The 20,591-nt window shown below is 36.0% G+C and overlaps 1 protein-coding gene across 2 annotated transcripts in view; it reads left to right on the forward strand.

The window, feature by feature from the left end:
- LOC148419905 (cGMP-dependent protein kinase 1) overlaps nucleotides 1-20,591 on the forward strand; it is a 122,428-nt gene that overhangs the window by 79,518 nt on the left and 22,319 nt on the right. For both annotated transcript variants that reach the window (XM_088421731.1, XM_088421730.1), the window contains exons 4-7: nucleotides 5,674-5,779; nucleotides 10,690-10,753; nucleotides 13,495-13,572; nucleotides 15,036-15,130. In XM_088421731.1, coding sequence (XP_088277857.1) covers nucleotides 5,674-5,779; nucleotides 10,690-10,753; nucleotides 13,495-13,572; nucleotides 15,036-15,130 — 343 coding nt within the window. The remainder of the gene's footprint in view (nucleotides 1-5,673; nucleotides 5,780-10,689; nucleotides 10,754-13,494; nucleotides 13,573-15,035; nucleotides 15,131-20,591) is intronic.

The raw sequence follows: 20,591 nt of genomic DNA on the forward strand, positions 1-20,591 counted from the left end.
TATTTTCAGAAGTGTAATAATTTTGAAATTTGTCAAACTGTCTTTTGTGTTTGAAATAGTTTGCTAAATGAGGTAATGAGGCCCCCAAACGGCATTTTATTTTGCAATGCTGTTTTGGACTAAACGATTGGAAATTTGCCATTTTTATTTTGTAAACTTCAGTATAGCTGAAAAATAACAAATAGTCTTTGTTGTCAAATTGAATCTGTTGGGGAATAAAAAGGGCACTTATATCATCTTTAAATTAATAACACTTAATACATTTTAAATTATGTTTTTGTTTTTTATTTTTTCCGAAAATATTCGCAAACGGGGTCCTTGGAAAATTTGCTTTCTAAAAGGGGTCTCTACTTTTTATTTAAATGTATTTTTAGCAATATTTTTACAGTTGATTATAAATACCGTATTTTTTGGTCTATAAGCCACAACTTTTTTCTCATGATTTGAGCTCTGTGGCTTTTATTCCATTGCAATGAATCTGCTGTTTTTTCACTAGCCACAAGGGGGCAATCCGCTGGTGAAGCAAACATGTATATCTGATGGTGTCAATTTATCGAACAACGATGAAAGAGACTTTTAAAAATATAGTAATTAAAATAGAAAAACTATGTATAAATTGATTAAGATCTTGTACAAACGTTTGTGACGTCTAAATTTGATATACTGTAAATATATGATTGTATATATGTATGATTTTTTATATGAATTGTGTGCTATGTGTTGTTTATAATTTTTTTTATTGTTGAAAATATCCATCCGTCCATTTTTTATGAACACGTTGGTGCTAAACAGACCATTTAAAAAAAGTTTAAATTTCAAATAGTAAGAAATAAAATTGAAAATTAAAAAATACTTCCATACATCATCTTTTTGCATAAAAATCTGATGTTATGACCTGCGCCGTGGTCTATCTGTGACATAAATTGTTTTTTTTTGCTCAATTTTTGCAGCTGCAGCTTATATACCGGTGTGGTTCATTTTATGAAAAATACGGTATATATGACAACGAATTTTCCAGATAAACTACAAATATACAAAATTTTCCATATATACATATCTAAAACGCTGCCTTTTTATTTATCTGTTAAATACAACAACAACAAAAATCTCCAGAACCAAAGAACGACAAAATACAAAGACAGCACGGTGTCCCACCTTGAAAATCCTCCTCCACGAAACCGAAAAACGAGCCGTTATTTTCGAAAATAATGATACCCAAGCTAACTGGGAATAATGAGGCAAATAAAGCTATTAGCAAAAAAAAAAAAAAAGTGAGGCTGATCAGAGCCACTGTACATGGATGACTCAGCCACGTTGAAATGTAGAGAGAGTTTTGGGACCCCGCCGAGGGCGATGAAACACGCTTTTAATGGGGGAACTTTAACGAGGCGCCGGCGCTCTGGCGAAGCCGACCAGTCTGCTCTGCTCCGCACATAAACAAAACATCCGCACGTCTCAGTGACACAAAAGAGCCATGGCAAGCCATAAAGCACTATACTGTATATTGGTTCTTTTCACCAATACGTACAAAAATCTCATGTAGTATATTTCGCGAATGAGATTTTCTCATTTATTTGCCAGCTTGTGAGTGTAAGATGAAAATAAAACTTTAGCTAGTGGTCCGTTAACTCATTCAGTGCCATGGATGAGAATTACCGTCTTTTAAAATAGTAATAACAATGTAAAAAAAAAAAAATCTACTCAAATACGTTTTTTTATGGAGAACAGCTGACACCCTTGACTAATGTTTACCTAAAAGAAGCCAATTGAGCACTGTAGTGCTAACTGTGACCATTGGATGGCAGTGTTTCCCCACTTACAACACAGCTATTACCTACATCATAGGTGTCGAACTGCAGTCCTCGCGGGCCGGCATCCAGCATGTTTTCCGGTTTTCTTTCCCAAACACACCTGATTCAAATGATTAGTTCATTAGCAAGCTCTGCAGGAGCTCCAAAATGATCCCAAACATTTGAATCAGGTGTTTTTGATGGAAAAGGTTTGAAAACATGTAGGATACCGGCCCTCGAGGACTGGAGTTCGATACCTGTGACCTACATCAATTCGAACTGAAGAATGGAAGTCAATCTTTCATATGGCAGCAATCGTATTTATAAAGACATAGCGCACAATATTCGGTTGGCCTTGAAAGATGAGTGAAAATGCTAAATATACTGGCCCTCTAGTGGTTTCCTTTTCCAATAACACTTGGCACTGAAAACGTAAAAATGTTTGTCTGCAGTTGTTTATTTTTATTTTATTTTTTGCTTTTATTGTTTCATACACATTGCGTACTAACAGAATTTCGTCTAATAAAAAGTCCTTTAGCTTAACCCTTGTGAAGTATTCCGTCCTGTCTTTTGATCTTTAAATCAAAGGCGTTTTTGATTTTTCGGATGACACTTCGCACCGAAAGAGTTAAAAAAAACATTCACCTGCAGACACCCAAGAAATCTCAGTATCCTTTGACTAAAATACTACAAGACTGAAGAAAATCCCCCCCAAAATACTGCACAAGGGTTAATGCTAACAATGCAAAGTTATGATGTCATTATTGCATTTTTCAAAACCTAAAGAATAACACAGTATTATTTTTCTTATTAGGATCCCTGTAGATGTAAATAGCCAGTCCAAACACTGCATTATAGGCAGTAAAAGAGAATAGAGCACTAACAGTAAGACCTGCAGCGCGTATCTCTCCTCCATGCTGCCGGGATGTGACGGCCATAGCTAAAAGCCATAATAACCAGAAATGGCTTCGGAAAAAAAAAAGTAATGATGTTGACTGTTTTATAGCCAAAAGAACTGTCTAGTTATATAGCGTATGGCCACATCTCTGCGCGTCAGGCGAGGGTCGGCCTGATGCCTTTGGGCAAGCACAAATTGAATTGCGTGGTTGCAAAAAGTTAGTTTCCAACTTTTGGAAAGAACAGGATGAGATTTTGGTAGCCTGTTTTTTCCAAACTTGCTAATTCTCTTGCTAGCTCGCTAGCGAACTCAACCAGCGTAAGTTCTGCGGCAACTGTTTTTTTGCTAATTCTCTTGCTAGCTAGTGAACTCAACTAGCATAAGTTGTGTGGCAACTGTTTTTTTTTAATCAATGAATATTTTAAGGCAATTTTAGAATTCAAAATAGTTTGAACATATTTCTTTGTAAGAAATGTATCTTTTACAAGCGAACTCAACCAGCATACATTGTGTGGCAACTGTTTTTTTTTTTTTGCTAATTTTCTTGCTAGCTAGCGAAGTCAACTAGCATAAGTTGTGTGGCAACTGTTTTTTTTTTAATCAATGAATATTTTAAGGCAATTTTAGAATTCGAAATAGTTTGAAAATATTTCTTTGTAAGAAATGTATGTATTATAGCCACGTGTTTGTGTATGTTACAGTTTTTAACATCCTTTTCTGATATCGACATTAGCATTTAGCACTATTTAAATGACGGTTTGTTCCAAAATTAATGTGATAAACCACAGGGGTCAAACTCAAGGCCCGGGGGCCTGATCCAGACCACCACATCATTTTATGCGGCCTGCGAAATGTTAGTTTCCAACTTTTGGAAAGAACAGGATGAGATTTTGGTGGCCTATTTTTTCCAAACTTGCTAATTTTCTTGCTAGCTCACTAGCGAACTCAACCAGCATACGTTGTGTGGCAACTGTTTTTTTTTTGCTAATTCTCTTGCTAGCTAGCGAACTCAACTAGCATAAGTTGTTTGGCAACTGTTTTTTTTTAATCAATGAATATTTTAAGGCAATTTTAGAATTCAAAATACTGTAGTTTAAAAATATTTCTTTGTAAGAAATGTATCTTTTATCGCCACGTGTTTGTGTATGTTACAGTTTTTAACATCCTTTTCTGATATCAACAAGAGCATTCAGCCCTATTTAAATCATGGCTAGTTCCAAAATTAATGTGATAAACCACAGGTGTCAAACTCAAGGACCGGGGGCCAGATCCAGAGCACTGCATCATGTTATGTGTCCCGCGAAATGCTAATTTAACTTTTGGCTAAAATACCAAACTTGCAAGTTCCATTCTTCTTTTAAAAATATAAGGCAAAAAACAAGCATTTTCTGATACACAATCTCTATTTTGATCTGTTTTTGCTGACGTCTTGAATTCAAAACTGGCTAAGTGTGTGACAAACACATTTACACTTCATACCAGGCCTCTGACAAGAAATTGTGGCCCCCGATAAAAATGATTTTGACAACTTTCCAGGAAATGAAAGCAAGATTAAAATACATGTTGCTGTAGAAACAGTCTAATCAGAAGGAACGTATGAACCTCATGCAATGAAAAAATCTTTTGCTCAAGTACCGCCGTGCAACTCTTTCTTTTTAACTTGCGTCATTGTCTCAATAGAAAGTTAGAATGATGACTTTCAGGTCTGGATTCTGACTATTCACAGACTTTAACTCTTTCAGTGCCAAGTGTTAGCGGGCCAGTTGATTTTTGAGCATTTTCACTCATCTTTCAAGGCCGACAAAATATTGGGTGGTATGTCTGTGCAAACTTGTCTGGTATCATACAAATTAGATCCTATTCTTCAATCATAAAATGAGTTTGTTTCTACCTTATTCTGGTCTTTAGTAAAAGTATTTAATATAAGCCACACTTTTTTTCTCATGATTTGAGCCCTGCGGCTCCTCTGTAGGTTTTTTTTTTTGTTTTTTTTTTTGCTAGACACCAGGAGATCTATGACTGTGCTCCAAAAAATTTTAAAAACATAATTCTAAAAATATAATAATTATACGTAATAAATTAAGTAAGATCTTTAATAAAAGATTGTAATGTGTAATTTTGACATATATGATTAAATGTATATAAATTTGAAAAGAAGCAGCACGTTTCTCATAATTCTCATTTTGAAGCCAGAATCCTCACTGTAAAGCACAAATGTGATCAAAATCTGAATTTGAAGTCAGAATTCTGAACGTTATACCGAGAATTCTGACGCCTATTCTTTCTTAAAAGTGACAACTCTCACTTTAAAATCACCATTCTGACTTTACTCTTAGAATTCTGATTTTATGGAATCAATAATTCTGACTTTAAAGTCAGAATTGTGACAATCAAGTCAGAATTATGACTTTCATGTCAGAGCTCTGACAATAAAGGCAGAATTCTGACTAGTTCGATTTCTCACTTTGAATTCTAAGCAAAAATCCGCTTTCCGTGTATTCTCTGATTTCCTTTAGATTGCGTATCCTATCAGTACTTCCTGGCTACATCTCCTTTTTTTCGGGGGTGCAGGGCCCGCTCATCTCTGCCAACATCTTTAATTTGTTTTTATTTTTTGAGACCGGTCACAATAAGGAAGACAAGGCGAAAAGCCATTAAAAAAAAATAACAGTCTTGACCTTCATTAGGATGCCGTTTGGGTGACTTTCAGCAAGTCTCGCATGAAAGGGATTCCAGAAATACCCGTAGACAACACTTTGCTTTAAGGATATGCAACTTCTCTATTTGCATTTTGAGAAAATGTCATATGATTCTGGCTGCATATCAACTTCAATTTCCAGCAGCCTAAGACGGGATATTCGCCTTATGCCTGATCTGCATGCACAACATTTGAAGCCGCCGATGCGTGGGCTGCTACTGTATATTATTCTGTTTGCGGGAGGATTGAAAAAAAAAAATGACTGCGTGTGTACACTTCATTTCCAGCGCTGACAAACGTGAAGCTGTGGGCAATCGATCGACAATGTTTCCAGACCATCATGATGCGGACGGGTCTCATCAAGCACACGGAGTATATGGAGTTCTTGAAAAGGTAAATGCGCCGGAATAGATTTCTTACGCCATAACGAAAGGAATGGAGGACGATATAGTCATTTGAATAAGAGCCCCCTGTTTCGTTTTTGGATTAATTTTCACATTTACCAAACGTTTTTTGACTGATGAGAGAAAAGTTTAACTTTATGAAAGATATGAGACCCATTCGGACTATTGTTGGTGTAAAAATAACTGAATTTATGAACGAGAACACCCTAGCGTTAATCATAATGATGACTGTAATTGTCTGGGGCTGCTTTGCTGCTCCAGGACTTGGATGACTTACTGCATTGGTGTCAAAGTCCAGTCCTTGATGGCCGGTTTCCTGTATGTTTTTGAGCCTACTCTCTCACACCTGATTCAAATGATTAGGATTATTTTCAAGGTGAATTATCCAACTTTTGTTGACTCATGATAGAAAAATCTGTTTGATGAGGCCCATCAGACCTACTGTTGGTCAAAAAATACCAGATTTCAGGAACGAAAACACCCTAGCGTCAATCATATTGATGACTGTAATTGTCTGGGGCTGCTTTGCTGCTCCAGGACTTGGATGACTTACTGCATTGCTGTCAAACTCCAGTCCTCGATGGCCGGTATCCTATATGTTTTTGATCCTACTCTCTCACACCTGATTCAAATGATTAGAATCATTTTCAAGCTCAATTATCAAACTTTTGTTCACTCGTGATAGAAAAATCTTTTTGAAAGACTTGAGGCCCATTAGACCTACTGTTGGTGTAAAAATAACAGATTTCAGGAACAAAAACATCCGAATGTCAATCATAATGATGACTGTAATTGTCTGGGGCTGCTTTGCTGCTCCAGAACCTGGATGACTTAGTAGATAGATTTCAAACTTCGGTCCTCGATGGCCGGTATCCTGTATGTTTTTAATCCTACTCTCTCACACCTGATTCAAATGATAAGAATCATTTTCAAGCTCCTGCAAAGGTTGCTAATGGATAAACCGTTTGAATCAGGTGAGAAAACCGAAAAACATGAGTTTGACACCTGTGACTCAATATGACGAATGGAACAAAATCCGGACTTAAACCTAATTGAGTCATCAGGGTGGAACCTTTCTAAATTTTCAGATAAATGAGAAATCTTTGCCTCCAATGAAAACAATCATCTTAGAGAAACCGCCTTTTACGTTTAACTTGAAAAATAAGCTATTCAAGTCACCGATGTGATTCATCTTCATATTTATTCTCGTTGGGGGAAGCCCATTATCACTTTAAAGGCCGGCTGACTGGTTTATCAGGGGCGCATGCGCCATATAGGAATAGAGAGCGATCAAACGGCACGGAAAGTATCAATAAAGATGAAGGAGAGCAGGTTCCCTGCGAGACCTTGTCATCTTTTATAATGTCCACCACAACGCTGGCCATAACAACAAAAAAAAAGAAGTTTATTGCCTCCCACCGCGTTTACGTGCAACCACGCCACTTTCTCTTTTTTTTTCCAAGGGATGGCTTCCACTGCACCAAAGCGTATGAATCACAGTGATAGAGATCAGAAGCTGTCATTTTTTTGACAGAGTTATTTCATGGCAGGCAGATGGATGCAGCAAGTCATCAGAGCCTCCCACTAAAATATTGTTTGGCCACAGGTGCAGCTATGTAGTGGAAATGTCAAAACAAGCTTTTGTACTACGCCGTTGTCTCAATTGTGACTGTACAAACGAGTTGCCACGTAGTTGTAGATGACTCCAATCGTAATTTCTCTTCATGGTTTGGTCTTAATGTTTGGCAGTGTAATTTTGCTTATCTGGAGGTAAAACTAGCAGATTTGGATTCAATATGCTGATTTTATTCATCCATGTGCAACTAGAAACCTGGAATCCTTTGATATAAGCATATTGCATATATTAGCCTTAGAAACAGTTCGGCTCCATAAATTTGCTGCCCACCCCAGTGGCTTGTATAGCTTTTATTATTATTCCCGTTTGTTGATTTATATATTATTAATGTACGTATTATGGCTTCTGAAGAGACATGTATGCTTTATTTAGATATGTTTTATTTTCTAGGTGTAAAGATGTATTTTGAAAAGCAATCCAGATGTTGTTGCATTGGGCACTTCCTGTTTAGCGTCTTGCTAGGATCCTGACTGTAGCATAGCCCGTACATGTGCTTATTTAAAAGTTTTGAGTGTAGTCAGTATCAATTAATCACATGTAATTGTAAGTTTGTCGCGAAGAGATGCTAGTTTTGCGGTGATTCACATTTAGGGTAACTAGTGAGTTAGCAACTAGCATTAAACTAGCGTTTAGCGCGTTAGCTCATTACAGTTAGCATGCTAGCTTAAGTCACTTTTTCTCATACAACAGAGAAGTAGGGCACAATTTTGTCATGTTTTATCTTAAAATAGCACTTCAAGTGTTTTTATTTGTATTTTTGACAGTTTCTGAGTCAACTACTGTGATTTAAAGTACAGTCATCAACAGGTGTTGTCATCGAAGGCGCTATCTGTCCGGCTACTGCGGGGACGTAGCAAGATAAATATAACGTGTGTACTGTTTGTACTGTTAGTGGTCTGTGTACGTTACATCAAGTGTACCAGCCAGATAATTATTACTTTTTTTTTTTTTTTAACTTGAACTAATTCAACATTGTAAAAACCAATCACGACAGCAATTAATTAGCCTACATATTGACTTAATAATGTAGTAACGTTAAAAAAAAACCCCTAAGTCTCGGCTTTCTGTTAAAAATGTTTTTTTTTTCTTCATATTAAAATTGCCTACTGTCAAAAATGTCATTAATTTTAAGGTCAAAATAAAATTTTAGCATATGCCGCGACATAGTTTGAACTATTCTGGCGGTGCCACTGCAAAAAAACGAAGCCACAAATGGCCCCCGGGCCATAATTTGAAGTTTAGTATTCTGGAGGTGCCGCAGCTAAAAAACAAGGCAATGTGTTCAAAACATTCACACAGCAAAAGAGAAAAGATTTCAATCGTATTATTGTCAGTCTGGACAGAGGCAGACGTCGCCATGCGAGATAAAGATCATCTTCCTCTGTATGATTGTATTATTTAACAGTCGGCGCGTAGCCAGACGCTCATATAAAGGATCCTCGAAAAAGGTCAGTCGCATCATAAGACGCGTGATCATTAGCGCAACTTGATTTTCACCCGTGATAGGTGACTTATGTATTAGGATTTGGACCGCCGGCTTTTAAGTCATCAAATGCGACCTCAAACCTCGCGACCTGTTTTGAATTTTACGATGACTTTTTTGGGCTCGTTGTCATTAGGACTTAATGGAGTGAGTTGTTGGAGTGATACCCTGGATGGAAAGAGGCTTGCATTGTGAAAATGCAAAGGAGTCACGACAACACAATTGAGCAAATAAGTAGATTTGTTCCAATTCATTTGCTCTTAACTTGAAAAGATGTAGCGCATTAACTCTTTCAGTGCCGTGGACGAGAATTCTCATCTTTTCAAATAGTAATAATAATAAATAGTCAAATTTTCGTCAAATATGTTTTTTATGGAGGGTTGCTGACACCATTGAGTAAAGCTTACGTAATATTAGCCAATTGAGCACTGTAGTGACAACTGTGACCATTAGATGGCAATGTTTCCACACATATAACGTTGATATTACCTACATGCAATTCAAAGTAAGGAATGGATATCTTTCTTTCACCTATAATGCCCATATTCACATAGATATAGTACACAATATTCAGTTGGCCTCGAAAGATGAATGAAAACGCAAAATATACTTCCTATCCATATCCTTTTCCGATAACCCTTGGCACTAAAAGAGCTAATAAAAAAAATGATATATATAAAAAACAAATGGGATAAAACAATTAAATTAATAAACACCATCAAATTTGCCCGATAAGCTAGAATTGAATTATAGCTGCTCCTTAAACTCTGCAATAGGGTGGTACTACCTTTGCACTATACTGCCCTCTAGTGTTTAAAAACAGACTTATTACATGACACAGTTTGACTTCATGCGCTTCATCTCATGACATATATATATATATATATATATATATATATATATATATATATATATATATATATATACTGCATATAATTAAGAACGTGTTAATGCAATAATATTGCTCTAGTATCAGTATTAGTTAATAAAACTTCATAATTGATCATGAAATAGGAATGAGTAATAATATTTTCAAATATTATTTAACAATTAAATTGTCCTTTAATATTATTTCATTTCATACTTAATATGTTCGTTTTTTATTCTCTCTGTTTTGACCTTAATTTGTAAGTAATGACACACATCGGTCTCACTCGCGCATTTCCAAACTAGAACCCCGGTGAGCCAAAGGGTTAAAAAAAAAATGCTGGGTATCGACAACAAATACTTGACTCGCTCCGGGCCCCGTCAAGCCACGTTGACGCCACTGCGCCGATCACTCCATTGTTGCCTCACCTCCATTGAGGAAGCTCGGAGCGGAATAAAGATCAGCGGCGATGAGATGATTCAGATTACTATAATAATGCGACACGGAAAACGGGCCGGGCCGAGCTGGGCGGGATGAAGTGAGACGATAAGCTCTCTTTTATATTTCCCTTTCGTGCTTGATAAACACTGGGTCACTTTCATTTAGTAGGCTCAATAAAAAACATGTCGCATTCAGCGGAACTGCTGAAAAGCCCAAACCGCCTTAAATTAGAACCTCTTTGTGGCGCGTTCAACCTCCTCCACATTATGGTCCCGCTGTGTAACCAGACCCGTTGCTCAGTTAACGCTTAAATATTAATACGCGCAAGCTGTAACATAGCAGAAGCCAGCACCTATAGCATAATAATCATCTCATTGCCCTTTATGTATGTATTTTTAATGAGAACTGTATAGATGACGGCAAAGAGCATAAATCGCAATTGAAAAGTGCTTCCTGTTCTTGTTCCTGCAGCGTGCCCACTCTCCACAGTCTGCAGGAGGACATTCTCAGCAAGCTCGCAGACGTCCTTGAGGAGGTGAGCCCCCCCCCTTCCCCATTCACAACACACCTACTGTACAATAACACATTTCTATATGTTCACCTCTCAGCGAAAGTGAGGTTGCAGATGTTTTGCTAATGCAGGAATTTACATAAGAAGAACATCAAAATAAAGCCCGGGCAAACAAAACCTTATGTAGATAACATCAAAATAAAGGGAGGGTAAAAATAAAAATAAAAATCAAGTGAAAAAAAGGGACGTGAAAAACGACAGATGGGCCAGATCACTTGTGACTGTTTAAAAAAGTAAAATGTGTAGGTAAAATGTGTAAAATGGAATTTTTCACATCAATTCTTGTACAGATACTCATTTCTTTAGTAGTCACTGACTCTGATACCAAGCACCGATACAACTATTACTTTATATACATGAAATCCCTCCCCGTACACACAAAAAAGACATAATTTTAGAGAACCAAGTAAGCCTATTAATATACAAGTTTTGGTCACTGCTACCACTAATATTTTCTATAAAAAAAAATACCTCCCCACACACACAAAAAAACAATGAATAAAAAAAAAAATAATAATAAAAATAATAAAAATAATAATAAAAAATAACATGTATACTTTAGTAGTCACTGACTCTGATACCAAGCACCGATACCACGAATACTTTCTATACATAAAGTTTGTTAGTGTAACTCTTTGCTCCAAGGAAATGGCCGACACTAGTTTTGCCTAATCGATACTAGTTTTGGCCAACGTTACCGCTAATACTTGATATCAATAATTTATCATTTCTAGTTCGTTATCATAACCCTATGCTCCAAGGAAATGGCCGATACCAGTTTTGGCCAACGATACAGCTAATACTTGATATCCATAACGTATAATTTCTAGTTTGTTATCATAACCCTCTGCCCCAAGGAAATGCCCGATACTAATTTTGGCCAATGATACCACTAATACTTGATATCCATAATTTACTTTTTCTAGTTATCATACCCCTCTGCTCCAAGGAAATGCCCGATACTAATTTTGGCCAACGATACCACTAATACTTGATCTCAATAATTTATCATTTCTAGTTCGTTATCATAACCCTATGCTCCAAGGAAATGGCCGATACCAGTTTTGGCCAACGATACAGCTAATACGTGATATCCATAACGTATAATTTCTAGTTTGTTAGAATGAAACGGTACCAGTATATAGCCCAGAGGCCTCAATTTGAGCACCGTTGCTCTACACCTTGTTGAAATTTTATTTACAGAGACGCCGTGTTGATTTCATGAACCATGAAATCAACTAATGGAAGCCTTTCGCATGAACCCGAGCAGAAATGAATCCATTTACCTAATGTAGTGCATAAATACACGTCGATTTGAATGTTTCATCATCAATGGAACAAAATTGAAAATGTTCACTCATTTGCCCCCTTGTGTTTCGATTAATAGGAAGCATCCGTCCAAAGTGTTTTGCCTGGGCGAAACGGGTCCTCCGCCCGCATTTGTTTAAGTTGAATTGATCTCAAAGCCGCTGTCGTGAATACAAATAGACGGTGGGAAAAGGGCGTTTGTGAACAAAAACATGCTCCAAAGATAAAGAAGAAGGCACCGTGAAGAATGGGTTTGGAGAGAGGAGAAGAAAATGGAAGATTCCACTTCGAAAAAGTAAAAAAACAAAAAAAAAAATCATTGATCAATTCGACAAAATGCTTTTTGATTTATTAAACAAACAAACAAACAAACAAACAAAATATATATATTTTTTTAATATAGTTTTTATATATTTTTTTTCATCAATCATAATTTATTTGTTCATTAGTATGAATTGTATTTTGCCAAGGCCCCCCCCCACACACTGACTATAAATAAAATCATTGTCAATAAAAATTGTACAAGTATACCTACGCTTGTATGCTTTTTAACATTAAGAAAACAAGCTATATCAATAAACTTTCATTTCAACAACTGTTATTTATTATATTTTACTGCGTCTATATGGGTTACAGCTTAGTCTAAAACTGAAAAAAAAACAAGTGCATTAAAGTGCCTGAAAACAATATTTTATTGCAAGTCACAAGACATATATATATATATATATATATATATATATATATATATATGTATATATATATATATGTATATATATGTATGTATATACATATATATATATATATATATATATATATATATATATATATATATATATATATATATATATATATATATATATATATATATATATATATATATATATTCCATAACTTGTCATAAAATGGGCTAAAATGTTATTTTTCATTGTAAAAGCAGGTATTTTGTTAATATCATATTTTGATTGAACACAATGGTAGTCTGCTATCGTGAAGGTCTAGAGAAATCTGACGATATTTGCAGATTTAGTCTCTAATTAATGATGATCAAAAACAAGTCTCTATATAGCCATTTTTTTTGTGTGTCTCTACATATTTAAATATTGTCATCTTTCTTCTCCATACTCGCCATATGATATTATTTTCATCTCTGGCTATAATTTGAGCACCTTCAATTTTGTTGCTTTTCTCCAATCTCGTCCACCTGCAAGTGTACAAGTCAAAGCGTGACGGATTTTTCATCGTCCAATTACAGCGCCCGATTGGTTTATCCACCTGTGCCACTAACGAGACATAAAAACACCTCCTTGTTTTACATCCCGCGTTTGAGTCCCATGAAGCTCATGCGAAAAAAACGACGGCACGTGCCTGAAAACGTCTTTTTTTTTTTTTTCTTCCAGACTCATTATGAAGACGGCGAGTACATCATCAGACAGGGTGCCAGAGGAGACACCTTCTTCATCATCAGTAAAGGAAAGGTGAGCGGAAGGGAGACGCCGTTTTTTCAGATGCCACTTGGAAATCAGCGCTGCTTTCGGGCTTTTGGCACCGCGCCGACTCGTCTCGGTGCCTCGTTGTCTTCCCTCCGTCACGCGACACCTTCCTCGCCGCCGTTTTGTTCTCGTCGATAAAAAAGGTCCTCACAGTGACACAGGAAATCCCCAAAGTGCAGTTTAAACGGAATAGTGGGGTGTTAGGCCGATGAAGAAATGTTGTGCTTTTGCTTTTGCTCACATACACAAACACAAATACAACGTGTACAAAACACACACACACACTTGACCTTTTTCCACATGGCTATTTCCTCTAATTTCCTTTCCAAGGAGACAACATAGTGGTGAACTTTCTGCAGAGGACACATGATTATATCTTGCATCCTGCCCAACACACACGCGTGTTTGTATTGCTGTACTTGTGGGGACATCATTGACATCATGCATTTCCTAGCCCCTAACCTTAAAGGGATAATGTGTTAGATTTAGACCATTTTTCATGAAGAATGAATAAAATGATTATACATTTTAAAAACTTGCTGATAAATGTGTTCTTAAGAACCAACCGCGTGTTTTAAATATAGCCGTAAGTCTAGTTATCATTAAATGATATTACATGGGGGGGTGGCACCCCTCCGGAGGCTGCCATGTTTGTTATAGCGATGGACAATGGTAAATGCAGCACTTCCCGCTGTCCTTAAGTTTACACATTGTCCCTTTAACCATCAGAAATGATTGCCTAAGCTTAACCTCAACCCTAACCCTTAACCTCAACTCTAACCCAATTATATTAATATATATATATATATATATATATATATATATATATATATATATATATATATATATATATATATATATATATATTATATATATATATATATATATATATATATATATATATATATAATATATATATAATATATATATATAAATATATATATATATATATATATACACACACACACATACACACATATATCATACACACACATCTGCTGGCCTAACATAACCTGTCATCATTATCATAATTATGATAATAGCCAATTTTATTTATTTTTTTTTTTTTACTTAATAGAAATTTATGATGTTACAGCAAATTTTTACTTCAAAATTTGTGGACTAATGATTTTAAATTCCCTTTATTTTTTTCTCATTTCTACAGTGTCAAGTTAAGTTTCATTTCCTGATGCGGGTTTATTGGTGTTTAAATGCTCCGGAAAATAGTCTGTGTTGTACACAATTAAGGTGATGCATGGCCTAGTAATACATATATGTGCAGTGTATATAATTTCTCCAGCCATGATGTCATGAATGATTGTATTCTGGGGGGATTTTATTCCAGTCCGACTAAGCCGCCGAAGTGTGAAATGCAGAGACCGCCACTAATATATATGTGCGAGAACTGGCACTGTCCTTTCGATGAAGGTTGTCATCTCTCGGGCCAGGTGAATGTGACCAGGGAGGACTCGCCAAACGGAGAGCCCGTCTACCTGCGCAGCCTGGGCAAGGGCGACTGGTTCGGAGAAAAGGCGCTTCAAGGGTACGTTGGCGCCTAACCACGCTGCCTTTTCCCATTTCCATCCCCTCTGCTTCTATTTCTATCACCGTCAGTCGCTTTCTCTGCCATTGCTTTGCACATCCTGCATTTATCCTCTCTAATTTGCTATCCATCTTCCGCTTGTCTCTTGTGCTAACCTAGCGCTATTTATTTATTTTTTCTTGCCTGTGCTCACTTCGCTTGACAGGTGCGAATGTTTTCACATGCGACTCGCTGATGGGGGCGAAGTTGAAATGACGATGTGGTATACCGGCACCGTTTATAAAGCATTTTCGAATGTCAAAAAACTTAGATGCTGGAGGGGGCCGCAATTTTTCTTAGGATTTACTTTGGGGGCCACACACATCCGCACACACTAACCGTCATTTTCATAGCGTACTTTTTACTACATTTTAATTTGAATGTTTTACTCTGTTTCAAGTAGGTCTGCACAATTAATTAAATTTAAATCGCCATCACGATATTTTCTGCCGCGATTAATTGAGCTGATCCTCGCTGATATTAACATTTAAAAAGTCAAGCACTTTTTTAAAGTCAAATCAAGCACTTTGCCATTCTACCACTAGGGGGCATTGTTTCCCACATATTTGCATGACAAAAGTAGCGACTTTTTTCTCCTGAATATATTATTTACTATTCTATATTTATTATTTTAATGGCGTTGAGTTTCTTAATAAATTCAGTGGTAGCTGTCAATTGAGACCCATTTTATAAATTCCAAAAAAATTTAATAAATTCGGTTTCAAATGACCGAAAATGACATTTTGACTGCTATGTGATTAAAATTTGCGGTGATTTCTGAAAGAGGGAATACCCTCACTGGTATCGATCTGACATATTGGTATCGAATTTTCTAGATAACCACAAACAAGAAGTCATTTTAAGAGAGGTGTTGCATTTTCTGTTTTGTGATTTTTTTTTACACACATTTTGTAACTGGTGGTGATGACATCACAAAAAAGCATGCATACGCAGATGTAACCAATCACAATAAGGCCAAAGAGGTATGCAAAAATCTCACACACACACACAGACACACACATGCACAGCAAAGAGCCAGCTTGTGCCTGCTTGACTCCGCAAGTGCTCCACAGCCACTGCAAACACTCCGAGTCCTATCATAAACACTTTTGTCTTGAAGAACACTTAAGTACAATAAATAAAATATTTGTCTGGCGCCCCGAAAGCTATTTTTACTCGGCCGCCCCTTTCGCCTTTACAGGGGGAGTTAAGTTGAAACCGAATGAGGGATGGAGAAGGACATTTAAATGGGCAGTTGTAAAAAGAGGATATTGCCATCTTGTGGTCAGTCTTGTTACTGCGAAAACAAGCTCACATGGACGTCAAATCACTTTGAAGAGTAGATAAGATTGAACCTGGACTAACGATGTTGAGCTTGTGGGCATTTGTTTTAGTAGTGAATTAGGAACAAAATTCAAATAATATCCTTAGTTCAAAATCTTTCTTCAAGCCCTAACTTATCTAGTTTAAACCCTACTTTGAAAGGCTAACTGTAGTTTAAAACCCTACCTCAAACCCTCAGCATGATTCAAAATCCTTCATAAAACCTAACCATAGTTTGAAACCCTACTTTAAAAGCCATAACACTCATTTATTTTAAAAATCTAATCCAAATTTAAAACCCTACTCAAAGCCCTAACATTTTAAAACCCTAATTGTGATTCATAAACCACATGAAACGCAAGTCTAAAACGGAGACTTTTAAAACCTTTATTTGAAACCCTCAGTATGGTTGAAAAGCCGACTTGAAACCCTAACACAACTTAAAACCCTACTTTCAAACACTAACTCATTTTAAAACCTTACATTCAAACCCTCACACTAGTTTATAACCCGACATTAAATCCATAACTATAATTTAAAACCCTACTCAAAAGCCTGATGTATTTTAAAACCCTAATTTCAGACCTTAACTATTATTCAAAACATTGTTTGAAACCATAACGTGATCTGAAACCCTACTTTGAAACCCTAACATAATTTAAACCCCTACGTTCAAACATGAACTCCATTTGAACCCTAACACATGTTTAAAACGCTATTTTAAAACCATAACCGGTTTAAAACCCTACTAATGTATTATAAAACCCTAATTGGAGACCATAACTATTATTCAAAACACTATTTGAAACCATTCCATGATTTCAATCGTGCTTTTTTTCAGCTAGCTATGTGTTGTTTGGGTTATGTGGTATTGTCTTTTTTTTAGATGTTATATGTTGCATGTGTGAGGACTTTTTTTTTTTTTTCAGGCTTATGCTATGCCTTTGTTCGGGGCATGGCCACAGACTTTTTTTTTTCTCCTTCCTCCCTAAAACCCTAACTCTATTTAAAACCCCAGATTCAGATCTTAACTCGAGTTCAAAATCTTTCTATTAACCCTAACAACATTTTAAAGTCTGACTTCGGAAAGCTAATTTTAGTTTTAACGCCTCCTGTTTATTTTCATTTGGTGGAATTCCGACTGTTGGGCCCATTTGGCGATGCGACAGCTTGGTCATTCCATTTGTGTTCCGAAGCCATTTTCCAGTTGCTGCGTGTGTGATTTTCTGCAGATTGCTCATTAAAGCGTTTTTGCTTGAGCTAACTCAAGTGCCTCGACGATTCTTCGCAAACTAATTCTCGCCATTAGCGTATCTCGCGGTGATTGGAACGAGTAACTTTAATCTGACGGAAATAATAGCACCTTAAATTACTTTGTCTGAAAAATGCGGTCACGTTATAAAAACATTAAAAAAAAACGTAAATAATTTTTTGTGTTTGTTTTTACGTGATCAATGGCTCCGGGCTACGACTGTATTCCGCGTTATATTTTCAGCAGGTTTTCCTGGTCGGATACGCAGCAGCTGGTACGGCGCAGATGGCCCGACTTTGGCCATATGTTACCGACTGATGATTGAACCCTATGAAATGTGACGAGCGCAACGCGCGACGCCACGATTGGTCCGATCTTCAGACGGCCGTTCCAAATTGAAATCCGACCCAACAATGATGTCAATGAGAGCCTGATGACATACACTTGTTAACTCAATCAATCCCAAAGGCATTTTTTTTTTTTTCAGTGTTTGGATGTTCAGTTCCAGCTACTAATTTATATTATATTATATTATATTATATTATATTATATTATATTATATTATATCATATCATATCATATCATATCATATCATATCATATCATATCATATCATATCATATTATGTTATGTTATGTTATGTTATGCTGTTATATTGTATTATATTATTATATTACACTATATTATTTTATATTATATTATATCATATCATATGATATTATATTATATTATATTATGTTATGTTATGCTGTTATATTGTGTTATATTATTATATTATACTATATTATTTTATATTATATTACATTATATTATATCATATATCATATCATATATCATATCATATCATATATCATATTATATTATATTATGTTATGTTATTTTATGCTGTTGTATTTAATTATTATATTATACTATATTATTTATAGATTTTTTTTATATTATGTATTTTATATCTATTTATATAATTTATATATGAAAAAAATATCTAAAGAAGTGTCTAAAAACTACTAATTCTATTCCTTAACAAATTGATGATTAAAGTAATTGATTAGCATACTAGTGCCTCATGAAATAAATCGGACTCTTTAAAAAAAATATGTAAATAACCTAAAAACGTAAAACCACGTCTTTGGGATTGAATGAGTTAATGATTGTGATTGATTAAAATAACAATTTTGTTTAATTCCTTTTATACAAACCTGTTTTTTTCTCATCCAATAATATCTTGCACTGGTTAACTTGGTTGAAAATTGCTCCATGTAAAAAAGCAGTGTTCTCACACTAATAATGCAAAATGATATTTGAAGTGCTTTCCCATAATACAATTCCTTGCGCAGCCATACTGAAAAGACGATCCCGGCGTTTTGTTTATTCACACGACTTCATCTCCATAGCACAATAAGGACGGCGTTATGATTATCTTTTTATTGTGCCGGGCGCCCCTTTTGTCCGCCGCGTCGTCTTGAGCCAGCCGGGCTTTGATGACTGCGTCTCGGCCAAATGTAAATGACGGCAGATGACGGCCATCTTGCGAGGAAGGCTTTTGATCAGAGGACGCGGCGGATACCCGCTTTGGCCTCGCCGCTCTAATTAGAAAGTTAACTATATGTTGGTGTATGAAAGCCAACCGAAGCCTCTCAAAGGTTTCTCTTGTTTTTAGCGGCGATGTCAGCCTTTCATCTGCGAGGACGTGTTTACAAATCAAAGACCGTACGTGTGTTTGGATGCATGTGTGTCCTTGGGTTTTGTTTCACGGTCTTTGTGGGGACCTCTTGAACTTGTGGGGACCATTTTAGTGGATCCCCCAAGTTCAGACTTTTTTTTGAGGGTCGAAACTTGATTTTAGTGCAAGGGTGGCATTATGTTACAAATTATGGAAATTCCTTCGATTTGTGTATGATATCATAAAAGAATCAATGGGGAAAAAACTGTAAATTTCCACCAGATGATTAAAACATTTAAAAATTCAAAATGCAACGATTCTGACATTTCTATGTGATTGCAGCTGGATGTGTGAGATTTTGTGTACCAAAATAATTTTTGTCCCAATTTTGGACCATTTACAACCATTATAATTACAGTTTTTGAGATGCATTTTAATATGATTTATGACATTGATTTTCTTGCAATTTTTGCAACATTCCGTTGAGTGGTGGTCAAACTACGTCAGCAAACAGAAAATTCTTTGTTGACTTGTTTCACCTCAAGACAGTAGGTGGCAGTATAAACGTTAATGTCTTAGAGTGTCTTTGCAAAATATAGTAGCACTGGGTGTTAGGAAATGTGTTTTGATGGTTAAATTTAGTGTTTGGCATTAGGAAATGCATTATTTCAATGCAATGTGCCCACTACGATAAAACCCCCCTGCCCGCCCCCTTTTGTGGTGTGTTTGTATGTGTGCAATTTCTAACTCAACAAAGATTAGGTTACATGATTTTTTTTTAAGGTCTTACATATAAAATGTCAGGAATGCTGTATGGATGTTTCTATAGGGTCAGCATGTTGTTTGTATGTCACTAACAACATGTCAAGAGGTGTAAACTTCTTGAGATGGAGGTAGATTATCCATCAACAGCTCACCATGACCCCTGAATGTGCTGCTGTGTGTGTATTTTTTGTGTCTGTGTGTTGTGAAAAAATATACATCAACTTTGCTCCACCGCTTAGAATACAAGCAGGAAAAAAGGGAAAAAAAAAGTCGATATCAAATTTTGGTTTTATGTTTGGTTTTTTTTCTTTTGATTGTTTGTTTTGTTCGCTGTACAGGCGCTACTCTACAGTACATACGAACGAGTTACGTTTGTAGATTGTTAGTAAAAAAAAAAAAAAAGTCAGTCGTTGGGAAAAA

Source organism: Hippichthys cyanospilos, chromosome 8 (assembly GCF_059441005.1).
Source record: "Hippichthys cyanospilos isolate Australia breed blue-spotted pipefish chromosome 8, RoL_Hcya_1.0, whole genome shotgun sequence".
Classification (NCBI taxonomy): Eukaryota; Metazoa; Chordata; class Actinopteri; order Syngnathiformes; family Syngnathidae; genus Hippichthys; species Hippichthys cyanospilos.